Here is a 17,291-nt window from a genome sequence, read left to right on the forward strand (position 1 = left end):
TTATATTCACCATATTCGCACAAAATGAAACACAGAACAATGTGTTGACACGAGGCAGGTTGACAGAGTCACAAACGTAATGTTGGAAAAAGCTGTAGATGGACGCACGGTGCACGAGACATTACACGGAAGTTTAAGAAGCTATAGAGGTGAAACGACGCCACATGCCGTGGAGAAGCACACAGCAGGTAGTCAAGTAATTAAAGAACCCGTTTTAATTCAGAGAAGTGAATATCTATGGAGAGAAGGGAGAGGGAATATGAACAGTGTGAGTTACCAGGTGGTTAACTGGACTTCAAATGCCTTAAATCTTAAGCTAAGTGGTGGCTCCACACTCTTTACAGTTTTCCCCTACCATTTGTATGTCTAATATAATTTATGATCAAAAACATATTGTACCGCAAAAAGGATTAAAGTAAAAACACTGTAATAAAGACTTATAAGAAATTCAGGAATAAAAAAAATAAAAATAATAATTATTAACAAAGCAAAGATATTTTGGGGTCCTCCATAGATCTTGTGATGGTTCCACAATAAATCTATTAGAAGGGACCCGGGATGGAGCCTGCCTACAGAGGGCAGGCTTCTTAAACTATGATTGGCCTTTTCACTTTCGTTTTATTACAAACACTGTTTGCAAGCAACTTGAAAATTACAGTACAATTCTCTGCATTTTGACCAGTGTGCAAAGTGGTGCATTGACTATTCTTGCACGGATTCATTTACCCACGAAAGCGTGTTTCCAGTCCTCTCTCCCTGGTTGACAGAAAGTACTGCTGAGCATGTGAAGACGACACAGCCAAGAACGGAGAAGCCATAGTGGACAGTTACAGCAGTTTTCAGTGACAACACTCCACCGTGCACCTGCCTGCAGCAAGACCTTCCAGGTTCTTCTGAACTGCAGTCCCGAGCCTAAGTCAGCGTCTCCATCATCGCCCCTCTCAGCTAACGTGTCACACTCCTCAAGGCTGCCGAGGCAAAGTCATGCTCTCCGTAACTGGCAACTGGGAATCTCTGTTTGTTAAATATTCCACCTCCTTTGGTTTCCTTTCCAGAAACCCACCCCCCAAGCACGTGAATTCAAAAATACATTATTCACCTTTCTAGTCCCATGTGGCCTCAGGCAAAGGAAACCCCGTGTTGCTTCTTGTAACTTCCAGAAAATACTTAGGAAAACAACAAAAACATATGAAAAGCAAAACAAAATAACCTCACCGTGCACAGGCCCATGAAGCCATCTGACGCCAAGCCCAGGACTCAGTAAAACTTGGAAGGCTGATGAGGAGACTCGGGAACCCAGGCACGAATGACCCAGCGTGGGGTTTTTAACGAGAGTCCACAGCAAATGTGGCAAGACACTTTGTGCCTCCGTCACCTCGTGTACCCTGCTGGGTGTGGGGGAGGATCCCTGACTCCGAGACTCAAGGACAGGACCGACCAGAAAAGGAACGACTTGTGTTGGGGGGGTGGGCGTGCATGGTGCTCTCAGCTTCCTTGCCCATTTGTGGGGTGTGCCGAGAACGACAGGCCCAGTCACAGCTGCCCAGGCTCCTCCGCTGGGGACAGTCTGCAGAGAGCAACCTGGAGGTGAGGCCTCGTCTCACCTCGCTATGAAAGAGGTGGGTGCTCTGAGCTCAGTGTCTCTACTGGGGCGGGGGCAGCGTGCACCCCAGCATGTCACTGCTCTGGGGTTGGGGACAAGGGGAAACGAACATGCTGCTTGCGGCGCTGTGAGTCCTAAAGCCCCTTGTCACTGACCAGGTACAGCATGTCTCCTATGGCAGCCATGAAACAGCAGCAGGCCAGATTATTAGCTTGTAAGTTGGGTAAAATAAAACCCAGACTCACCAGCTTTGTCCCACTCTGCCTATGAAGTCCTGGCCAGAAGCTCGGGCACATGGACAGGCACCACATGATTTTGGAGGCTGCCCAGGAGGGGCTGGCTGAGGAGAAACCAGGAAGTTACTGTCGGTCTCCATATACAGGAGGGGGCCGAGAATGCTTACTACAAAATGATCGCTGCACAAAATGAGTGATGTGTTTGGTGAAGGAGTCCTGGACACCTCTGCAGACCAGAGAAGAGACTCTGACGTCTGCAGGTGGCAAAGAAGGCAGAGCCACCACCTGTCACAACAAATGAGCTTGGACAAAATTTGCTTTGGAACCTACTGAAAATGTACTTCAGCATAAAGATGGAAACCACACAAGAGGAAAGGGGAAACAACTGCCTCTAAGATGCAGAACATTTCAGAACAGAGAGTATCGTCAGAAGAATACGGACGGGGTGGCTTCTAGGAGTCAGGGCAGAAATGCCCAGCAAGGAGCAGGCTGAGATGAAAAGTGCTGCAAAAAGGGGACAAAATGAAATACACCCAAAATACAGAACATCAGGGCCTTTCAAAAATATTAATACCTCAAAAATTAAACTACATGATATAAAAGGGACATTTGCTGAACCATGTCCAAAATGTGTAAATAATAAAAGCTTTTTTTTTTTAAGTTCTAAGCAGTGAAACAAGAGATTAACATATGAATTTAGCTGTAGGCTAGAAACAGATACGTTTTCAACTAAAAGGATGAAGGAAAAATAATCCCATGTATAACCAAGTGAACCAACAGTAACAAAAGGAGGTGGTAGGTGGAGCCCCCAAGAAACAGAAATGGGTTGGATCATCCCAGACCTCAGTCACAACACTGGCTCCAGGGGACCACAGGGTGACACACCTGGGGCTCCAGGGGACCACAGGGCGACACAGCTTTGGGATCTGACATTTGTACCCACTGAAGGTGTCTTCACATTTAAGGTGCTATAATGACATACTTTAAAATGCAAGTGAATAAAACAGTTATATTTTTGAAATCTAACTTATGTAATTTATTAAACGTAAAAAATACTTACAAACTGAGAAATAAAAACAAATAAGAACGCAAGAATGGGCAGAGATCTTGCAGCTGCCATTGAAGCCACATAAAAATTGTACATCACAGGTTTAGGCAACATTCTATTTAAAAACAATATGCACATATACAATTGCTTATAAGGAGAATGATTTTTAATACAAATTTTTTATTTTTCAATTACAGTTGACATACAATATATTAATTTCTAAATATTAGTACACAATATTTATTATATTTATTTATTATAATATTTATTAGTGTAATATTTATATATATAAATATTAGTGTAATATATATAGTGTAATATATATATTAGTGTAATATATATCTATTAGTGTAATATTTAAATATTATAATATTTATTAGTGTATGGCACAGTGGCTGGACATTTATGTAAACTACGAACTGATCCCCTGGATAAATCCAGTACCCTCCTGACACAACACACACTTACACTGACTACATTCTCTATGCTGTACTTCACCCCCCACGACTAACCTGTGACTACCAATTCTACTGGTTATTCCCTTCCCTTTTTCACCCCCGCCCCCAACACCCTCCCATCTGGCCACCATCAAAATGTTCTCTGTATCTGTTTTTTTCTGTTCTGTTTCTTCATTTTGTTCTTTAGATTCTACAGTTGAGTGAAATCACATGGCATTTGTCTTTCGCTGTCTAACTTACTCCACTCAGCACAATGTCCTCTGGGTCCATCCATGTTGTTGCAGATGGCGAGATTTCATTCTTTTTTATAGCTGAACAATATTCCATTGTATGTGTGTACCACCCCCTGTTTATCCATTTTATCCATTCATCCATCGATGGACACCCAGGCTGCCTCCACATCTTGGCCATTGTAAACAATGCTACAATGAACATATGGATGAGCACATCCCCACAAAGAAGTGTTTTGGGTTTCTTTGGATAAATATCCGGAAGTGGGATTACTGGGTCCTTCTTTGTCTCTTGTTATATTTGTTTTAAAGTCTGTTTTGTCTGGTGTAAGTGTTGCTACCCTAGGTTTTCTTTCTTTCTCTTTCTTTCTTCCTTCTTTCATTCCTTCCTTCCTTTCTTCCTTCCTTCCTTTTCATTTCCATTTTCATGAAATATCTTTTTCCATCCCTTTACTTTCAGTACATGTGTGTCTTTCAATCTGAAGTGAGTCTCTTATAGGCAGCGTATATTAGGGTTTTGTTTTCTTATCCATTCAGTTCCCCTATCTTTTGATTGGAGTATTTAATTCTGGAGCTTTGTCCTGTTTATTCATTTGGGACATGTTTCTTTGTCTTCCCATTTTGGCTGCCTTTCTGTGTTTGGCTTCTATGTATTATGCACCGCTGCTGGGTCTCCTAGTCTTAGTAGAGTGGCCTTATGTAGTAGGTATTATGTGGGGCTCAGGGGCAGACTCCCTGGTCACCAGAGCAGGGTGCTCCAGGAGTGTCCCTTGTGTGGGTTGTGTGTGTCCAACTGTTATAGTTGAACCTTAATTGCTGTTTGCTCATCAATGGGAGGGACTGACCCTTGGGATAATTGGTTGTGAGGACTAGCAGTGACTACAGTGGAGGAGTTGTTGTAAAGGGGCTGACCCCACGGAGCAGGGTTCACTTTAGCAGGACTCTGGTGCCGGCCCAGTCTGCCCTTTGGGTGTGTCATTTGTGGAGGTGGCTGAGTGGTGCTCTGGTGTGGTCTGAAGCTGCCCACCAGGCATGTTGGTTCTGGGGCCTCTTGGGACGGGCTCTGGTGCAGACCAAGGTCAGCCACGGCCTGTGACCTGCCCGGGGCCCCTTGTTGTGATCTGCATGTGGTTGCCACTAGTTCCAGGCTTGGGGCTGCTCAGCAAAGGGTACAGGGCATGCCAAAGCCAGATGCTGATTGTTTGAGTTTTCTAAACCTTTGAGAGATTTTAGGAAAGTCTGCAGCATGAGCCAAGATAGGCTGTTTGTACAGAAAAGCCCCTGGAAGTGGCTCGTGTGTGCCAGAAACTTGGGTTGGGCAGGTTCTCAGGGAATCACAGCCAATGTAAAGTGTTAGCCAGATTGATGGAGACTCAGACATAGCGCCCACCTGTGTCTGCAGAGAGGGGGAGGGCTCAACAAAGAAACAACGGCCTCCGCCAGCTCCTCTGTCAGGGAGAAGCTGCCGCTCCAGCCCTCGTCCTTGAGCCAGACAATTCAGTTCCTCCCCGTATGTCCCTGGAGCCTTTCGAGTCACTGTCCCAGCGCTGGAGCTCAGAGTGAGGGAGTCCTTGCGTGGTCCCTTTAAGTGGATCACCTGGGAGTGCAGCTGACTTCTGTTCCACTCAGCCACAATCTCTGCTGGTTTTCACAACCAGGAGTTATGGGGCCCTCTCTTCCCAGCACTGGAACCCTGGGCTGGGGAGGGCCTGGGACCCCCACACTCCTCAGGGGGGGACCTCCACAGCTTAGATATCCCTCCCAATTGTTAATTGTCACACGTGGGTGTAGGACTAGTCTGTTCTGCATTTCTGTCCCTCCTACGAGTCTTGGGGTGGCTTCTTCTGCATGTCTGTAGTTGTAGGGCTTTGGTTCAGCAATATTTTAGGTGATTCTCTATGATGGTTGTTCTGTAGTTTAGTTGTAATTGATGTGGTCCTGGGAGGAGGTGAACACAGCGTTTATCTACTCCACCATCTTGATCAGAAGTCCCAAGGATAACACCATATGCACGTTTACTGTACACATACATAGTACCTAATATATATGTATCTATAATATACATGGTAAAATGGCATAACAATTTAAATCAATAAACGTGAAAACCACCAAGACTGCAAAGTACATAGTAAGGAAAACAAGGAATTAAATTCCTGTTTTAAATGGATGAAGTCTAAAAAGATAATTTAGATTTAAATTCCTGGCTACCCAAGAAATAAAGACAAAGTACTTTGGTAAACTTACAGGTAACCACGTGGATAACATAAATGTGAACTATCCCTTCTAAAATACCCAGAAAGACACAGGTTAAAAAAAAATACGGTCTATAGAGGGGAAAAAATAAAGAGAAAAACAAAGGAAAGAGTAAGTAAGTATGAAAAATGGAACACACAGAATACAGTGGCAGGGGCAAAGCAATCATTGCCATTAGGAAAACAGACAGCAAAAGAATGAGGCTGACATGTCGTCAGCTATTAATGGTTATGGTGGCAGTGCGGAGACCCTACCACGTTGTCAGAACACATTCACTCCAATTTCAGAATCACTGACGTGAAACGAAGGAAAAGAAATCTTCGATCCAACTCAGGCAATACATAAAATACATAATCCATAACCATATATGTCTCTGTATCTATACATGCAGGGGGTGCCAAAACATGTATACACACTTCAAGAAAGGGACAAACTGTTTTAACATTGCAATACTCAATATGTACCGATAACAAAAGATGAATACAAGTCACGTTTGACTTCTGCAATGACAAGAGGTGCTCAAAGTGAAACCATCAGTGTAATTTTAATACAGTTTTTTTCCATTACTTAAAATATATATACATTTTTTTGGCTACACACACACACACACACACACACACACACATATACACACACAAAATACACAAGTAAAACAAAGGAAGAGAAATTAGGAAGAAGAAACAAAAAGTAGAAAGTAGTCCGAGGGTATAGTGGGAAGATAAAAACTCAATTGAGTATCTGGTCCCGACTCCAAATTTGCTGGTAAAACAGTGATGTTCTCAGGTTGGGCCACATGCTCACCGAGGTCCAATTAGCACGGTACCCAGGTGGCTTCCAGAGCCGGGCCTCGGCAAGAGGTACGCTGAGGGTCACGGTGCACCAGCTAAAATAGCAAAGGGGGGGTCACAGCAGGACACATTCTTTTCTCCTCATTCTCACTGTCTTTGTTCCTTAATATTTTCAGATTTATCAGATGTGATTCTCTAAGTTAAATATTCTTCCACAGCAAGGACCTTGTCTGCCAATCTTTCCATCCTTTCAGTTCCAGTACAGTACAAAACAGAGTAGCTGCTCAATAAACATATTCTTACCTGGGGTATTTTTGTTCCCCTAAACAGAACTGTTACAATACAGTAAAATGGAAAACTCTCTCTCTCAGCTGTAACTTGTCTAATATACAGAGATCATAGTATACAGAGGTCATAAAAATCACATTGCGTCAACATATTTACTGAATAAATAAAATCTGTGTCTTGTTTTTATCCCAAGATGAGCACACAAATTCAGTTCCATATTGTTAAATGTTGCACTTACAAGACGTGCAAGCAAACTTACAGGCAAACTGGAGTTTCGCTTCCCTGCTGACAACGGTCCCAAGTGAATTTGTCGCGAAACACTGGTAACTTCCTGTGTCCCAGTTCCTTGTGGGGTTCATCACCACCAGGTTTCCTCCGCTCAGTTTATAACGATATTCCAGACTCAGGTTAATATCACTTCCATTCAGCTGCCATCTGTAAAAAATGTCACGTTTTCCTCTCTTAGTATATTTGTTAAAAAAAAAAAACCCAAAACCTACGATATAAAATCCTCTTTAAACATCATCTTGCTTATCAATAAATGAAAGGCAATGAATATATTACAATCGTTACATAACTGAAGATCAAATATGCCCCAGTTATTTATCAGAACCCAAAGACTGAAGAGCAGTAGACAGTACAATGGCGTAGCACCTACAAGGTAAAGGTTTTCCGAGCTTTTCTGAAGAGGTGAGAGTAATTAGGTTGTTCACTCGGGGAACTGAGGCTGCGTCCATACAGGCAGAGACACGTGGAAAGTTGAGGTAATTCTCTCACACACTGCAGGTCCATCTCACGCTGTCAGTTCAGGGGGAAAGTGCACATTTCTTTGATTTATCCAGACTGACTGAGCACATTTAATAAGTTAATTGGGTAAGTGCTCAGCTATCCATTTCAATTTGTCTGAGTAAATACCTGTCCCCAGGGCCTTCTCCACTGTTCTGTGCTGTCACAGTGCTATTTGCTCAGTGGGACACAGTGGTAAAGGCCCCAAATGCCACCCACGGGGTTGGGAACAGAAAAGGCACTAACACCAGAGCCGTATCAATGGGAAGCCAAAAGGATAAACAAGAAGCTGGTTTTTAGACAAAAGTTTTTCAAAAGGAAAAGTAGAATCTCTGAACCAGTGAGTGCACCTCCCACACCCAGGTAGATTTCATCTTTACAAATTCGTGTCCAACCACCTCCAGATCACACCCACTGTAGAAACTGAGCCGTCCACCTCTGAGAAGACTTGATTCTTCTAATAAAAGTACACTGCTACGTGTTCTATGATTGTTGTCCTACAACAATCATCTTCATTGCTTTTTATAATAATGTTGAGAAAACGGAAGATGTAATACCCTTTTATAGTTGGGGATTTTAAAACAACAGCTGAGTGAGTTGGCAAATGTCCTATAAGGATCAACTGGCTGGAACACAAGCAGTGCCCATGTATTCTAGCCCAGAGTTCTCTGTCATGGGCCATCGAAACGTGTTGCATTAATATATGAAATATTTATTTATTTTTTCCAGAAATATACATATACATGTATATATACATATATATACACATACATATTTTGTATTGATGAAGAACTTTTTCACATTTGTATACCAATTCTTCTCCTCCCAAATCTTCCCACGCATTGAATATTTTCTCTCCTTTTCTTTAAATTAGTTTCAGGTGCTCAGAACAATGTAAGTTAGACATTTATCATTTCTATCCCTCACACAATGATAACCCCACTCTCCCCATCTACTACCCCTCTGACGTCACACACAGCCATTACATGTCCACTGTTGCTACTCCCTATGCTGTACTCCACTTCTTGTAACTATATACACACACACACACACACACACACACACACACACACACAAACTGTAGTTGACATTCATTATTGTTCAGCTTCAGCTTCAGCTGTACAGTGCAGTGATCAGGCATCTACATCGTCTCCGAGGTGGTCTCCTTAATAAGACAAGTGTCCACTGGATACCCTACAAAATCTTTACAACATTATTGATTATATTCCTGGATATATTATGCACCATGAAAACATAGAAAGAGACAGAATGTGAACATTATCACATGTCAGTGAATGTGCAGAAACTTCAAAGGAATATTATACAGCTGTGAAAATTGTATGAATTTATATAAACATGAAAAAGTCACACAGATTATGATTAATAAGAATACAAATTAAATCATGCAGTTTCATGCCATTTACATAAATTTTTAAAACTCAGAAAGTCGTATTAGGACTGTTCTAAATATAATGTGTTAAAATGATAAACTCAACTTAAGGTGTTTTAACTCTCTCGTGGAGACAAACACTGGGAAATTTACTTCTTGGTTTTATTTCTTAAATGGGGCAGTGGTGACAGGAACATCCGCCATTACACTTGACGGGACGTCTGTATCGTTTTCTGTATCTGAAATAGTGCACAGTGACATTTTCATGATGAACACTTTAGGAAATGAATAAATTCTTAAGTTTAGTCCCTACTGCTCAAAGAAATCTTTTGTCATTTTGCTCCTTTTTGAAACCAAGACTTTCTTGCTTTTTCTTTCTTTATTCACACACAAGTCTCACCGGCCTAAAGCAGCGTTTCTCCTGAGACCACAGTGAAATTAAGGGCAACAACTGGGGGCTCTAGGTCTTTTCTCTTGAACTTAAAAAGAACAAAATTACAAAGAAATAGAGTTGTAACCTTTCTCTTTGTGGCAGATTCTGCTGTTGGGTTTTGTTTTGCTCTGTTTACAGTGTAACAGTCTTATGATCCTTCCCAGGGCAAGTCCATTTTCGCATGAGCACTTTCTTCTATTCTGATGTTAATTCTGCCTGTAGAGTTTGGCAGTAGAACCACAAGCACATATTAACCTTCTCTTATCTTATTCCTTCCCAAATACTAGAGCTACAGAAACTCAAAAGGAAAGGAGATAAAGGAAACCGGTCCACCCACATTCCATCCTAACACTCTGTCCTCCTGAAGTGCAGTGTGGTCCTCACCACCAGCACCACCGGCATCCGGGAGTCTGTTGGACATGCAGAACCTTGGCCCCTCGCCTGGATCTACTGAGTCAGAATCGGCACATTAACGAGAACTCCGAGTGTTTAGGAGGAAGGGCACTCAGGCTGGAGAAGTGGTCTGCACTGTGCCCAAGGGCAACCAAGGACTGACTGCCGAAGGGCGGGTCACGAGCAGGTAGGAACGCCCGCTGTCGGTCTGGCCTATTTCACGCTCAGTGACTATAATCAAAAAGCCCTTCCTCCGGCCCCCCTTTCTTGAGACAAACATGCATTGAGAACCTGCATGTCACACCGTTTTAGTTTCTGAGGACATGGAGAACCAGCGTCCCCGCCTTCACAAAGCTTCCTGTCTGTGGAGACGGTTCCCTGGTCCCTGGTTGCGGCCCCACCCCCATCTCATCCCCAGGTCCCAGCCACTCCTGGCCAGTGACAGCCCAGTGAACACAAATGGGATTCAGAACCAAGTGCCCCTGGTTTATGTGGGACTGACCCGTCACCGGCTGCGACCATGAGTGAATGACTTATCTCCCTGAGACCTAAGTTTGTCACACTGAAACGAAGAAAGGCCGTTGTTCCCACAGGATTACATTTAAGTAGACAATGTACGCCAAGCTCTTAGCGCACAGGAGCCGTCCAGCAAGCCAGTGGGCGGGCGCCTTTTAAAGTGGGAGGAGCCACTGTCACAAGCTGCCAGCCTGTCTGCCACTTCGTCTGTCTCTACTCCCATCCCCTTCAGCGCATGTTGGTGACATGTGACCTGCTCCATCCAGGGCTTTCGGCCACCTCCTCTCACGTGCAATGAGCTGTGTCTTCCACGTGTGGTTTGTCTGCACTCGTACCTGCCTGAGAATTCAGCAAAACATGGGAAGACACATGCTGGGCATGACCTTCAAAGAGTAAATCTGACAGCAGATCACAAGAGGGTGGGTAGAATTTTTAACCTGTAAATAGTGTGTCAGTTGCTGAGTGATTTAATGTTGCAGTGGCGAAAACTCCCCTAAACTCAAATCAGGAAAAATGTAGTTAATTTCAGTTTTGAATGGAGTATTCTCATGACAAAGGGTGCTCTGTTTCCGTGACCTACAAAGTTCGGTTTGTGGGGGGAAACAGATTTCAGCTCTACAGTTAGAATGTTTATGGCCTGACTAAGCATGCCTGATGCTCTGTTTGAAAACTGTGTTTTTGTGAGGGGCTGATGGATAATAAAGATACAGTGGTTTTGTGGACAATTGTAAAGCGAAATAAAATATTTTTCTTGCCTATTTAATAGCTGGAAAGACTTAAGAGCTCATAGAGTATGTGGGGAAAGACTTATTTCCATAATTATCTCAGACCTGAAAGCCATCACCCCGAAGTTCTGACTAAAGAACCAAAATGGAAAACATTTGATCCGTTCACATAAATGTTTCTTCCTTCCTTTAGCTCGTTCTTCATCCTACAAACACGCTCCCTACATTACTTCACCACTGAAATGGCAAAAACGACTCTGTGAAATACGTTTCTCCTACACCAAACGCAGGGGGGCATTTGGTTTAGAAAACTCTTCTGAGCTGTGGTACCCTTGAAATTCCTTGAATAATGTTAATTTTCTTTTAACAAAGCAATATAATTATTTCTCTCCTTCCTAATACAATTCATCATTAATGAAACTTATCCCCAGGTGATATAAAATTTCTCAGTATCTCACTACATATTGTTTTCTCTTTTGCTGAAAATGGGTGAATTTAAAAGCATTGTCTTTGTTTAAACTCTGAAATGGGTAAGAAATTTCTGTGCCTGGGCTTCCAAATGTTATTGGATCCTGAGAAAATAGTGTATTTAAGTTCCTAATGCAAAATATTCACATTTAGGCCTGATTTGTAAATATTTCTGATATTGCCATCTCATAAGCAATAATCAGGAAAACTGAACGCACACACACACATACTCATTTCACCAAGTCCATGTCCAATAAATCTACAAATTGGGCTAATTTTCTTTACAGTAAATTAGAATCCAACTGTTCAGAGCTCAGGAACACGGCACAGGAGTAACACGTGGCAGGAAAAGGGCATATTCAGGCCATAAATCGGGGAGCTTTTCCAGGTAGACCCCTTGGCTACTTTTGCACATTCTCAAGCCTTCGTACAAGTTACAAGGTGTCTACTTCGTAGAGGAATTCTGAGGTTCGTGAGGACTTCCGATGTTTGAAATATGCAAATTGTTTCAAACTTCATGATAGTCCCACTTGCTTACCCAAACTCCATTCCGAAAGGCTTAACGCAGTGATCTGGAGAGAAGGAGAGAACCTGTGACTCCTGGGCTGCAGACGCCGGCGTTGCCGTCATGGAACATTCTCATTTGCTCCAGCCGCAGGCGGCTCGTGGAGCGTCAGCTCTGTTGTACATGGGCCGGACTGAGAAGCGCCTCTGCGTAACCACCACGCAGAATCCTCTGGAATGACACTCTATGCTCATTGTCAGCCTCAGTGTTCAGACACTCCTCTACATGAATCAGGATTTGCTCTTAGAATCCACAGTGAGAAACAGCTTCTTTGCACCTTTCACAAAGGTGCTGATTCTCACTGCGCTGCTGTGGACGTTACATGTGAACATGTTGCTGGACCGATAAGCAGAGGTGAAGACTCAGGAGCACGAGTGGGGAGTTGGCTTACTCTGCTGGCCCAGCCGAGGCAGCAAGCATTCGATCAATCCACTTCTTCTACACCTGTCATGCTGTCCACACGACTGGACACTGGAAGCATGGCCTCCACGGCCGGCAGCAGGTGAAGGGAGGGAGGAAATCGGATGGAACCCGGTTACGACACATCGGGGGTCCATGGGAATTTCCCCTGAAAAGTCAAATTTCTTTCAAACATCGTGCACGCCCTTGGGCCAACCGTTCCTGACTCTTGAATATAAAATATAAGGTGCCTGATACAGGACACATTTCAACTGGTAACTATTACATCTAAATGACAAAGATTGGAATTGCTATTTCCAGGAAATAAACTCAAACACCAATGGTTGCGGGTCTGTGAGTCGCTGCCCTCCCCCACACAACACTAACATGTGTGAGAGTGTGTGTGCAAACACACATTTACACACTGATGAGTTAGTCCGTATAACACGCCGGATTCTCGGTTTGAGGAGGTGCTTTCGGAAGCATGGAGGCACGGCTGAATGACGTACTGAGTCACCGCTGACGGCCCAGCGGGAGCCACGGGCGCTGGCACGTGGCAGGTGCTCAGACGTGCCCGGATGACGTGATCTGATCGAGCCCTCTGAGCTCCCGTCACTACCTCCTCCTCACTGTCCCTACCTGGGGCCACACATACAGTCAACAAACCTCCAGGAAGGGAATTAATGCGTAATTACTGTCTTTACTAGTCACTATGGATTTACCGCACTACTTATTGTGAAATAGGGAAGCTCTCCCCCAAAACCAGACAAGGACGACTTGACAATGACGACCACGACCAGCGTAGCCTCGCTCGTCACCTGGGTCACTTCAGGCGCTAAGCCCTAGGTGCCCACTAGAACCTGAGAACAAGGTTACAGAACGTCACCCTTTGACACTGAAGCTAACAAAACTGAAAATAAATTGAGTGACTTCGGGTAGTTAGACAATCATCCCAGGATGTAACGGACCCCATAGCGGATTGTGTCAAGTTACTGTCCTGCAGGGTATCTGAGCTATTGCACAAAATGTGTCAGAAAATGGAAATAAAAACAGTGTTCTAGAGAAAGAGAGAAGTCTCACCTTAGATATCAACATAAAACAGAGCAAAAAGAACAAAATAATGCACTAAAATCTTTTTTTTGGGGGTGGGGTTTGGGAAATATGCAGACACTAGACACTTTCAATCAACGGGCAATGCTTTATTTGGGGCTTGACAGGAAAATTAGGAATTTAATCACAGAGGCAATTTGTGGTTTTAGATGTGGCTTCAAGTTAATAAGCAAATGCATTTGTGTTCAGATGCAATGTTTGTTAATATGTTTACTGAAGTGATGAGAATAATTGCAGCCCTCGAAAGAATGAATGTCTGAATTTGCACATTCAGTACTTTACCCAAAAATATCTAGTTAGGCTTAAGCAATAATGGCTGAAGATATAAATGAGTTAAGTTGTGAAGCTGTGCTTTTAAAAACTGAGTTTTTAGAATGTCCTTTATGACTTAGATTCCCATTTCTCACTCACCAATACATTTGAAACCTAGATATTAACAACACACCCCGAGACTGGAGCCACGCTGGGATTAGAGACAAGTGCTGAGTGCAGGAATTGCAGCCCCGTTCACATTGATCAGATTGTCTGAACACTGTTCCGAGGAGACCTGCAGACATGCTTGTCCTCCAGGAAAGCTCCCAGGTCTGCCTCCTCCTCCGACAGGCGCGCCTCACACGGCTGCTCAGGCCCCAGGACACTGTGGGGCCCACGTTACCTTTCCTCCTCAGCCCCTCACAAACAGGATAAAACAACAACAACAAAACGAAGGATTTCTTCTCCTGCCATCTTCAATCGCTAAGCTCTGACCTCTCCACTTCTCCTGGGTACTGACTGCTGACAGTACGGCTGTGCTTTCATGTTCTCCCGACACCTCAGAGTCCTGATGACACTAAAAGAGATGCTGCCCTTTTGTGCAGATGACGTCATGGAGAGGACGTAAGTCCGTCTGGAGATTCTGCGGCCATCTTTGTCACCTCATGCCCATCTATGTCATAATGGAGCCAACACAGAGGGAGCAGCTCAGACGGGAGCACATCCTGTAGAAGGTGCCGGACAGCTTGTGAACGTGGGACCCTGCGACGGGATCGAATCCCAAGCTCCCTGTTCGTTCTCCTCCCTGGGAAGGCCTGTGTTCTGTCCCTCTGCCAGCTGGGCACTGACCACCTGCTGGGCGTCTGGGACGTGGGATGAGGGACACACGCTGTGCTCACCTGTGAGGTGGCCCTGTACTGAGAAGCTTTACAACAAAGGCAGGTGTGGGTACAGTAGGTGGGGTGCTGGGGGCCGGGAGCGGGTGCTGAGGGTGCCCACGGGCTCGTGGACAGACGGACACGACGTCTGCCCGACTGGCCTCACAGTACAGGCAGGCTGCATCTGCAGTGGTTTTCAGTCGTCCAACCACGGGCACACTGTGTGGCTCCCTGTGGCTGTGGGGACACAGCTCACGATGCTGCATGGAGCTGGGCCTGGGAATCGGCGAGGATGAGACCTCCTCGGAGAAGCTAGGGGACAATGACACAATACCTGACATGGCGGCGGGGTGTATGAGGGGACAGGTTACATACAGTCATAGTCATGTTAAAATACGTCCTATTGCACAAAACAGAGTCCACTAGATGGTAGACTACGCAGCACTCTACACTGTCTCGCACGGACAGCACACACATCATCGACAGCATGCGTCCGTTATGCGCGGACGCAGCCAAACACAGGGCCCTGGAGGCCACGTGCAGTGTCACGTGGGGGGTGCAGACTGCAAGCAAACTCAGGCGCCCCCCGCATTTGCGCCCTGAGTCAGTGGTGAGCAGACTGTCTTTCCCTTTTCTCTTTGCGGTGAATGTGCTGAGTGGATGCTCAGGAAATCGCGATGTGTGGGAGGTGACTCCGTTTGGGGACCACAGGGCAGAGGGGAGAGTGCCCCTGGGGACCCGTACTTTGACTGCACTTCGTCCTGGCACGCGTGTATCCGAGTGTCCTCACGCTGTGCTTATTACAGCAGCTCACGTGTTCTGAGAGCTGCAAGAAGGATGCCTGGCCGCTTCCTTGTGAGGAGACAAAACGGAAGAGCACAGGCAGAAGCGACTGTGGGTCCGGGCAGTCTGGCACGGAACGTTCTAGAAGCACAGATGTGTCTTCCTGCATTCCCAACACAGCAGCTTCAGCCACCTGGGGCCACTGAGCAGAGGAAGAGGCTGCTGGGACCGAGACATTAGTTATGAATGTGACGGCCCTGTGTCCACACAGCTGCTGCGTGTGGCGCTGAGGTAAATGCTGAGAACAGTCCATGCAGGTCACAGACAGACTCCTCCTCTTGGCGTCACGTGTGGAGAGAAAAGCAGTCAACGCCGGAAGCAGAGATTCCAAAGAGAGAGCAAGGAATGTTAACCATCTCCTGGGAAGCTTTTGTGACTCTGGATGGAGCCCCGCTGCCGACAGTCGTCGGGGCTGAGACGCCACGCGACCCTGAGCTGGCGGTGCGGGCGCCTGCACGCTCTCCAGGCAGGTCGGCCTCTGTATGTTAGAGACACGCCTGCTCCCTGTGGGCCCTGCGCATTCTACCCATTTCAGCCCGAGTACGTGGTCCCTTAAAGGACAACTGACATCAGGAGAAGCTACCCGAGATGCTGCTTGGGGTCCTTCAAGAGCAAAGGGGGGGCATTTGTAAGCCGCAGGAGGTCCGAGGAAACCCTCCCACCCAGGTAAGCAAGTCATTGAAGCTTCCTCAGGTCGCCCCTTTCAGAGGGTCAGCAGTTAGGAGGAGACTGAACACTAATCAGCTTTTAAACAGAGCCTGTGGGGTTTCGGCGGGGAGATGCAGGAGGAGGACTAAAATCCCCAGTGAAACCCCACGACAGGCAGTTTCCCTGCAGCATGTCTGAACTTCTGGATTTCTAAGAGGGCCAGTTAAGACTTCTTTATTCCTAGGGGCACGAACAAAGACGAATGTCTCCTAAGATGAGTTTGCCTCAGTCCACAGAGCAGGTCTGGGCTTTCCAAGCACAGTGTTTTCTTAAGCTCTGAAACTTTATTTTGAATCTCGGGGAGCCTGTTTGGATTCCATTTACGTGTCATCTCACACGACCCCCTAACTTTCCCCCTCAGCGGATATCTAGGACCTATGTGTCTGTCTCCCGGCCTGCCTGCTTCTATTAATAAATACGTATAAAAACCTATCCTTTCTCTGACTTCATGGAGAAAAACCCACGTATCCTTTTTGATGCCCTCAATGTTATCACATATGTATCCTATTTATTGGTCACTGTTAAATGATAGTCAAATCACAAGGACAGGCAAGCATATGTCCTTCTGGAACACTGAAACAATAACATACACTGTTATCTGGGTGGCTGTTAAAGTCAAGAGCCGGGGGGCAAAAATTAGCCTGTAAAGAAGGTGACGTCATCTAAGTAGGTAACGTCCTAACCAGAACCCGGCAGTTTTACACCCATTTACTCCATCAGCGCGTCCTATGCAGAGGGCAGGGGACACGGGGTCGCCGCTTGTCATAGGGAAGCCTAACATTTTCATAGTAAAAAGAGGATCCTTGTGCTTTTTTACAGTCTCAATTTCTAGGGACTATAAACCTTCAATTTAAGTGAAATTTTATATTGGTTAGAAGTTTTAACTTAAGAAGATCTTTACAGCTGTCATTAAAATGTCAG

At 45.2% G+C, this 17,291-nt stretch overlaps 1 protein-coding gene across 4 annotated transcripts in view; it reads right to left on the reverse strand.

Annotated features, from left to right (window-relative positions):
• The window catches only part of LOC117037310 (contactin-3), a 209,305-nt gene that overhangs the window by 124,898 nt on the left and 67,116 nt on the right, over window positions 1–17,291 (reverse strand). For all 4 annotated transcript variants that reach the window (XM_033133242.1, XM_033133240.1, XM_033133243.1 and 1 more), the window contains one exon: window positions 7,164–7,339. In XM_033133242.1, the coding sequence (XP_032989133.1) occupies window positions 7,164–7,339 (176 nt within the window). The remainder of the gene's footprint in view (window positions 1–7,163; window positions 7,340–17,291) is intronic.

Source organism: Rhinolophus ferrumequinum, chromosome 17 (assembly GCF_004115265.2).
Source record: "Rhinolophus ferrumequinum isolate MPI-CBG mRhiFer1 chromosome 17, mRhiFer1_v1.p, whole genome shotgun sequence".
Taxonomy (NCBI): domain Eukaryota; kingdom Metazoa; phylum Chordata; class Mammalia; order Chiroptera; family Rhinolophidae; genus Rhinolophus; species Rhinolophus ferrumequinum.